We start from the raw sequence: 8,566 nt of genomic DNA, 5'->3' as shown, positions 1-8,566 counted from the left end.
ATATGCAAATACTTGTTTATTTATAGATGAAAGTATAGGCCTAAGATTATATATTTCATTTATATTTTGTGCAATCAAACTTTTATTTATTCTGATTTAGGTAGGCCTAAGCTATTTAAATGGAAAGTGTTGTGATGATAGGCGATGACCTGCACCGAAGTGAGTGATATGATATAACCCCATATATTACTGTAAGCATAACATAAATAAATGGTCCCTTGAAACATTTTGAGACATGTCATAGCAGAGGAAAGACATCTGCAGCAAATTAAATGAATAATGAAGAGTCTGTTTGATTTCAACTTCAACTTTATTGTCACATCACATCACAGCTTTGTGTGTATCAATTACACAGATACCCACAAATGCATAAGGCCATACATACATGGTTAAAAACAATTGTATATTGTCAACTCAGTAGGCTATTATTAATTGTATTTACTGCACCAGTGTCTACCCTGTTATGACCATGGTTATATCACATCTGTGAAAATGGTTCATTGAGCCAGATGGCATGATGGCAGACAAACTGTTAGTTGAAATCAGCTGAGCCTGAGCCTGTGACTCAGCCGGACTCGTTGAGTCTATGATCTGTACATGAGCAGGGTGAGAAAGCATTGCTTTTGTCTGTTCTGATATGACACCAGACCAGTCGGGTAGGGTATCAATGTCATATTGATATGAGAGCAGCATCAAATACTCTACAAACAAGACATTCTTAGTTTTGTATTCTTCTGGCTGGGCGATGCTTATTCAGATGTAGGCTACATATCTGTATTAAGCATCGCCCATGTTTGTAGCAATGCCACCCCATACACTCGACCCCACCTCTTCTAGTACACATTAGAGTAGCTCTCGCCCCACCCCTCTAGCGCGCCAGCAGTTTCAGGAGGGGATTCGATCCCATAGCGCGGGGAGATGGTCGCGCCACGATTGGTGAACTGGTTGTCAGGTAATCTCTCAAGACAGATTCAGCTCTCTTTTTTTTTTACCGAATGGGTTCCCACTAGGCTGGTAGTTTGTCAGGTAACCAAAAATCCACTGCACCAAGACTCCAAAATGTGGGATCTAGCCTACTACTGTATTACTATTATATATGTATCTAACTTTGATTAAACCAGAGTTAAAGTGAGAAAACTGTTGTCTGTCCACTTTGTGTGTGTGTGTGTGTGTGTGTGTGTGTGTGTGTGTGTGTGTGTGTGTGTGTGTGTGTGTGCGCGCGCGCGCGCGCGTGCGTGCGCGTGCGTGCGTGTGTGTTGCCCTATTGCCTAACAACCAACTGGCCAATCACAACTCGACCGTCCCTCCGGGCTATGGGATTGGGGTCTACCTTCCCGTTTTGTTTCTTCAAGTGCTGGGCGTGGACTGACTGCCCTGTCATTGTAAAGGAAGACTCGCATGGTCCACGGCGACACTGACATTTCCAGCAGCAGATTTGGTAAGAAGCAGGCTTCCAAACACGCACGTTTTGTCAGGGTTGCAGGTGAACTTCTTCCTCAAGTTGTCTTTATTCAGCTTGACATCGTCCCTTATGCCTTTGTGACACACAACGTGTTTGTACGTGGCGTGGTTGGTTGAGTGCCACGCCAGTGTTTTTGTCTGTTGTGGGGTGCATGATGATGAAGGCAGTCCTCCTCGACCATAAAGTGCTGCAATGTGATTTAATATTTAATATAAAAACCGAAGTTGACTTTATTTTGAGAATACCGTGACCATAGCTTCTTAAACTTGTTTTGTTTTCCTCTTTACCGGCTTCCTTTTTATGTGCTGAATGTTTGGTGCGAGCATTTAAACAAAAGGATGGCCATGCTCTCACTGTGCGCCATTTAATTCACTATGAATCCTAAGTGTAGACTAGAGGACCATGCCATGTGAGCCATGATGTTTCGCATCATCGAAAAGACGAAAGCGTGACTATTTAATTTTGATGTCTTGCTTGCATTGTTTCCGTCAAGGGCGTCTGACTTGGCAAGCTCAGCTGTCTTTTTAATTTAACAGAGGTAACGGTTGCAGTGTGCTTCTTGACACGCAAGGCATTTCCCAGAAAGTATAGGTCTCATAATTTTAATGAGTCAGTTGTACGCGTTTGCTTACCTTTTTTATTTGATTTGATTTGGCCCTGCATTGTTTTGTTTGTTTTTGGTAAATCGACTATTCATTTATGACGATGATGATACAGGGTCTTTGTCTGCCGCCACTGGCTGGGTCTGGCGCAGCTGTTTCGGTCACACAGGGTGTGAATGATAAACCCAGCTTGTCATCATAGGGCAACACGCCTTTGTGTCCTATAATACTTGCTTTGCTTTATATCTGAATTACACTCTTAGTTTGACAGCTTAAATAAAGAGTACCATGGCAAGTTGAATTTGGGCCAAGAAGCCCTTTGCTTTTTATCCTCTGAGGCCCTATGAGCAAAAACAAATCCTGTTGAACAAAAGCAATACTTTAATATCTGTCTCAAATAAGCATGGGTGCTTTTTGTAATGTTAAAAAAAAAACATTAAAAAAAACGTCTTTTCTTTCGAAATCTCTCTCTCTCAACAAGTATAATTGGCTTAGGATCTGCAGTGTAAAATATGGGGCTGTTAGCAACATCTAGTGGATTACAATAAGATAATGTCACCCTCATGTGCTTCCCTTGAATCCCTTCCAAAAACCCTGTTGAAACAATATTGGATTAATGGCGACTTAAACCATTATTTTTCATAGGATTTCCTCCCATATCCCAACTCCATGGAAATTTGATGCCATCCAGGTCAATGCTTTTTGTTGGCTAGCTGTTGGTCACTGAGCAGCTCGGCTGAAAAGTACATTGGTCAAAGGCATAATGATGGTTGTTGGATGCTTTTAAATCAAACATGTTTGCCAAAGATTATTTATTTATTATTGCATGGGGAAATTACATTTTCATCTATGCAACTTTGAGGCAGATGTGAATGCTAGGAGAACTTAAGTAGATTTACAGATAAACTATATGACCACAGTATTGATAAGGTCCTTTGGAATTATAATGCCATGTCCAAAATACAACATCCTGAATGCATTGCACTATGCTTGTAGTTGGCAGATTGTGTTGGAGCAAAGACCATTGGTATGCAGGTACACGACTGACATAGCTCAATGCTGACTTACTTACTTACTGTATTTGTTTTTGTTTTTTTAATTAAAGGTGGTGTGTGCAGTTAGACATGGATACCGAGCAGAGTCATGAGGTTTTGGCAGAGACTGAAATGGAAAAAGTGACTGCCTCAAAGTTGGAGACACCATATGAGTTCACAGATCCTGAGAAGCTACCAGCCCCAGTGGTTGAAGAAGCTGGAAAGCTTGCGGTGAATGGCCATGAGGCAGAGAAATTGCTCATGAAGGGAAATGAGATGGATGCATCGCCACCAACATTGACATTACTGTCTCAGACTGCGGCACAGGTGGAACCTCAAGACATGTCAGAACAAGAGAAATTATTCTCCCTTGAGAAGGGAGCTGGTAAACTGGCAGTGCTGCCTAATGTGTTGACAGAACAAGCAGAACTAGCTGGGCCACCCAAAACGATCCCTGACCCAGTTAAAGCATCCAACAGCACAGAACCAGAAAACATGCAGCTTGAACGGCAGCCAGTCGTGGAGAACACCCCAGAACCTTTGCGCAAACCTCTGTCAGCGGATGCCCCTGAACCAGAGCCAGAGAAATTGGTCGAATCAGTTCCAGAAGCTGCTGGACTGCCAGAGCAAACGCTACGTGAACCAGTCGCACTGCTGCAGCCGGTGGGAGTGGAACAACACAGCAAACCAGAGGAAGTGCCAAAGCAAGCGGAGAAGATTGTGGCAAATGTAATGGACACTCTGCCAGCAGAAATCATTAAAGAGGTGATGGCGGAGAAGCATGCAGCAGAGGAGGAATTAGAGCTCGAGATGGAACAGAAGGAAGCAGAGCTCAAGAAAGAGGAAGAAAGGAAGATGGCAGAGCTCAAGAAAGAGGAGGAAAGGAAGGAGGCAGAGCTCCAGAAGGAGCAGGAAAGGAAGATGGCAGAGTTCGAGAAGGAGCAGGAAATGAAGATGGCAGAGTTCAAGAAGGAGCAGGAAAGGAAGATGGCAGAGCTCCAGAAAGAGGAAGAAAGGAAGGAGGCAGAGCTCAAGAAGGAGCAGGAAAGGAAGGAGGCAGAACTCAAGAAAGAGGAGGAGAGGAAGATGGCAGAGCTCAAGAAAGAGGAGGAAAGAAAGATGGCAGAGCTCAAGAAAGAGGAGGAAAGGAAGATGGCAGAGCTCAAGAAAGAGGAGGAAAGGAAAGAGGAGGAAAGGAAGATGGCAGAGCTCAAGAAAGAGGAAGAAAGGAAGGAGGCAGAGCTCAAGAAAGAACAGGAGGAGGAAAGGAAGGAGGCAGAGCTCAAGAAAGAACAGGAAAGGAAGGAGGTAGAGCTCAAGAAAGAACAGGAAAGGAAGGAGGCAGAGCTCAAGAAAGAAGAGGAAAGGAAGATTAAAGAGCAGGAAAGGAAGGAGGCAGAGCTCAAGAAAGGGGAGGAAGTGAAGGCAGCAGACCTAAAGCAAACTGAAGAAAAGAAGGAAGCTGAGCTAAATGGAACAGAAGGACAGAAAGAAGCAGAGCTGAAGGAGACAGAAGAACCGAAGGAAGCTGAGCTGAAGGAAACTGAAGAACAGAACATGGAGGAAGAAGAGAAAGACCCTACTCCTGGCTCCTTGTCTTTTGCCCTCCTGGAGCAGGAACAGACCAAAGTCTCCATGCAAGCCTCTCGTACCCTTGTTGTCCTCCGAGGCCTCCCAGGCAGTGGTAAGAGCCGTGTGGCCCGTGCCATAGCAGACCACTTCCAGGACCTTTGCTCTGTCTTCTGCGCAGATGACCATGGTATCAAACCTGAAAACCCTGAAGCATCCACGGATGGGTACAAGGCACTGGACGAGGCAGTGGTTGCCCATTGCAGCGCACAAAAAACTGCCCCTATGGTGGTAGTGGTGGATGACACTAATCACACCCAGGATCGGCTGGCCCGCCTGGGGGAGATTGCAGAGCAACAGCGGCTGGTGGTCGTGTTCTTGGAGCCCCGCACAGAGTGGAGCCGAGATTTGTCACTGCTACCCAAGAAGACTGGACGGGATCTGAAGGAGGCCCAATTCGAAGCAATGAACGGCCCATTTGAGGAGACTATTCTTCCTCTCTTTTTTGGCTGGTTTCTGACCCCCACCACCCAGGACAAGGTCAAATGCACATCAATGGATTTCCTGAAAACACTGGACACCTTAGACGCCTTCAAGAAGCACTCGGCAGACTGTGAGTGAATTTAATAATGCACAAATTGATAAAACAAATAATTTTAAGCAGCCTAAACATTTAAAAGTGTTGACTGTGATTACAACTGATCCTGTTTTTTTTTTGCAGTCAATATGGAAGCAGAGAAAGAGGTGGATCTTGAGCAATATTTCCAGTCCAAGGGCGTTCTCCATTGCACCACCAAATTCTGTGACTATGGCAAAGCTGAGGGAGCAAAAGAATATGCAGAAGAAACGGTAAGTGTAAAAAAAAAAAAACATCTTGTCCTCAATTCAAACTTTATTAAAGCTAAACATTTGAACAAGAATCTGAGTCAAATATATATATTTGGGGCAATTTGCTTTTAACATGGACTGACTCTTGATCTCTGCCTCTCCCTCCACTCTAGGCTGTTAAAGAGCTGTATGGCTCTGCATTTGAGCTGTCTCTGAGTGCCCTCTTTGTCACACCTCGTACTGTTGGCGCCAGAGTGTCACTCTCTGAAGAGCAGCTTGTGCTGTGGCCAGCCGATGCAGAGAAGGAGGTGCCCGCGGCCGCCTCGCTGCCTTTGGGCAGCCGCGCCCACGTCACTCTGGGCTGTGCCAATGACGTGGAGCCAGTTCAAACGGGTATTGATCTGCTCGAAATCCTGGCTTTGCAGCAGGACGGCCAGCAGGGGGAGCTGGTGGAGGAGATGGAGCTGGGGTCTCTGGCCTATTATGGAAATGGCAAGTGGCTGCTGAGTCTGAGGGAGCCCATTTCTGTTCAGGCTATCTTCTCCAGCTTGTACCACCCCAAGAAGGCTGACCAGACCAAAAAGGAGACTGAGAAGAAAAAGAAGAAGTGCACCATATTGTAAACGGCACAGGTGGGGTGTGTGTGGCTCGGGATGAACGGTGTAATAGGAATTAGGTTTAGTTTTTGGAGGGTTTGTGCTATTTTTAGGGCTTCTGTTACAGCCTACCCTAAACCCACAAGCTGTGTGCCTTTTTACTGTTGATTTGCACCACAATCCAAGATGCCTTCAACCCACTTAGGTAAAACTTGTTCAGTATCTTACCACATAAAACGTGTTCAGTATCTTACCACATATACATGTGCCAGAGTTGCAACACCTTGCAATTTGCTTAGATCTCATAAGATGCAGTGTTAGACAAAGGTAGTACAGCCTCCCTTCCTCATCATCTTTATAATTCCTGTCTGTGATCCTATATTTCCCCTCTATAAATGGTAGCTTGTTCAGTATTCTTTTATGCGAGTGATTCATTAGGTATTTGCATTACATGAAGCAATTTTCATTCCATGTCCGCTTACATGCTTATCACATTTTCTCATCTGTTAAAAGTATGTTCGCCTCACTGAGAGATCTGTTAATTTGTCAAGTATCCTGTGGTTTTGGTGAGTTGATGTGCAGCTGTTTTGGGCAACTGTCTTTGAAAATGTAATTGTAGCATATGGGCCAAAGGTATGTAATTAAGTGTACTAGAATGTTATTATTATAAGTCCTTCCTTGTAAATTCTTTGCACTGTGCACTCTTGAAAGGGAGACTGCTGATGAGTTTAGCGTTGTTTCATTACCTTGCACTTGGTACTTATCAAATGCTGTGAATCCAAGTCCACATTTTGCAATCTTTTCTACTGCGCAAAACCCATTGATCCCTTTCAACATCTTTGAACAACACTGCATTTATTACATTTCAATTTTTATCCACATAAACTGACTGTGATTTTCTTTTGTCCTTTTTTTTTGTAGGCCAAGTTGTGCTTGTGTAGCCCTTATGAATCACTATTTTTGCACTTGTTTTGTACACTTAATAAACCGTATGCTTTGCTCCAAATGGAATAAGGTGATTTGTCATTCTTGCCTGATGTCCTTTCAGTTTAGTGCTTGGCATGCTGACTGATAAGAAATGTCAGCTTGACTGCACGCGTTCCTCTTCAGTATATGTTGCAAACTGAAAACGCTTGTCTTTATTTGTTTTACTGTATGTGGTTATACCAGCAGATGGCACTCCTCAGTGGTATGTAACAGGGTTTTTTCTTTGGGTGCACCATATCTGCCCCATGATCCTGTGAAACATGACAATATAATCTATGCCACCTATAACACCCCCAAGTTATCTAGACTAAGTTTTACTGATAACTGCAACAGTCTAGACTGGCTTCATTGTCAATACCCTTGCATAAGGACCTGACACAACATTTATGATTCCGTCATCCAGTTGGTAATCGCCAGAAATTGATAGCTGGCCATGTTTGATAAAAGGATTGCACAGCTGTAATGTGCATGCGCCAACACATTTCGTAACCCATTACTGTCTTCTTTGTGCCAGTGTAATGAGAACCAACATAGTGAAGATACATGTTTTCTATATATAAAACTCTTCTAAATTTGATGTAGGCAAATTAATACAATGTTTATTTTAATGGCCATTATCAGACCTACTTGTACTATGCGTTTTATCCTATAGATACTGTTCACTGTCATGGAGATATATCTTTACTCCCTAATGGCCTCATACTGTGTACTCAATGAAAATGTGTTCTGTATGTTCACAGAAAATGAGCCAAGGCCAATGAAACTCAACTTGAAAAACCTTTATTGATCACTGAAGGGATATTCAGGTGGTAGCATTTAAATATAGTCTATCAAACAGGGAATATATGAATGTGTATAGTATATCACCAGTGAATACTGTGAAATCATGATTATGTTCAGTCTATTAACAGTCTATCAACAATGAACTTATATGTATGAATATATATAATACAGCCAGGCTATCAACAGTTACTTATCCTAATGTGGCACGTGCATGTGTCATTGTTTGGCAATGCACATCCTAATATTCTGTGTACAAGAGTTCATGTGCAGGAGTAAAAATGTAACAGTCTACTCTAGAGCAGGGGTCTTCAACGTGTTTCAAGCCAAGGCCCCTTAGCTGAGAGAGAGATGAAGCAGGGAACCCCCACTACCATATTGTGTAAAATTGTGTTTTTCAGATTACACTTTTTCATATATTTCATAGTTGGATTCATGCTACTGTGTATTTTCAGACAGTTCAACTTTTAAACCCTGAATATTTTCTCAACTTGACCGCTGGGTCTGTACTTGGTTGGTCTGCTCTTTTTTCCTTCTACTACACCGACTCTCCGAAAATAGCAGATCGCTCACAATGCCTGGCAAGATCTGATATTTTCGGCTAATGTTCCCCATCACACAAAAAATTGGTGGATCCCCTGTGGTAACTCAGAGGACCCCCCTATAGGGGTCCCGGACCCCCTGTTGAAGACCAATGGTCAAGAGACA

At 43.3% G+C, this 8,566-nt stretch overlaps 1 protein-coding gene across 7 annotated transcripts; it reads left to right on the top strand.

Annotated features, from left to right (window-relative positions):
* Window positions 1–1,369: 1,369 nt before the first annotated feature.
* Window positions 1,370–7,099, top strand: cnp (2'',3''-cyclic nucleotide 3'' phosphodiesterase). 7 transcript variants are annotated; one of them, XM_084071970.1, is made up of 6 exons: window positions 1,370–1,438; window positions 3,170–4,267; window positions 4,331–4,406; window positions 4,440–5,280; window positions 5,389–5,516; window positions 5,669–7,099. In XM_084071970.1, the coding sequence occupies exons 2-6, from the start codon at window positions 3,189–3,191 to the stop codon at window positions 6,116–6,118; spliced, it is 2,574 nt and encodes an 857-aa protein (XP_083928096.1). In that variant the 5' UTR covers window positions 1,370–1,438; window positions 3,170–3,188; the 3' UTR covers window positions 6,119–7,099. The 7 variants fall into 7 exon arrangements, with proteins under 7 accessions (XP_083928096.1, XP_083928097.1, XP_083928095.1 ...); XM_084071971.1 differs by lacking the exon at window positions 4,331–4,406 and having other exon boundaries at window positions 3,170–3,989; window positions 4,494–5,280; XM_084071969.1 differs by having other exon boundaries at window positions 3,170–4,406; window positions 4,494–5,280.
* The last annotated feature ends 1,467 nt before the right edge of the window (window positions 7,100–8,566 follow it).

The sequence above is a fragment of the Gymnoscopelus microlampas genome (assembly GCF_963454915.1).
Source record: "Gymnoscopelus microlampas genome assembly, chromosome: 11".
In the NCBI taxonomy this organism is placed as follows: Eukaryota; Metazoa; Chordata; class Actinopteri; order Myctophiformes; family Myctophidae; genus Gymnoscopelus; species Gymnoscopelus microlampas.
This window is presented reverse-complemented; position numbering and strand designations above follow the sequence as displayed.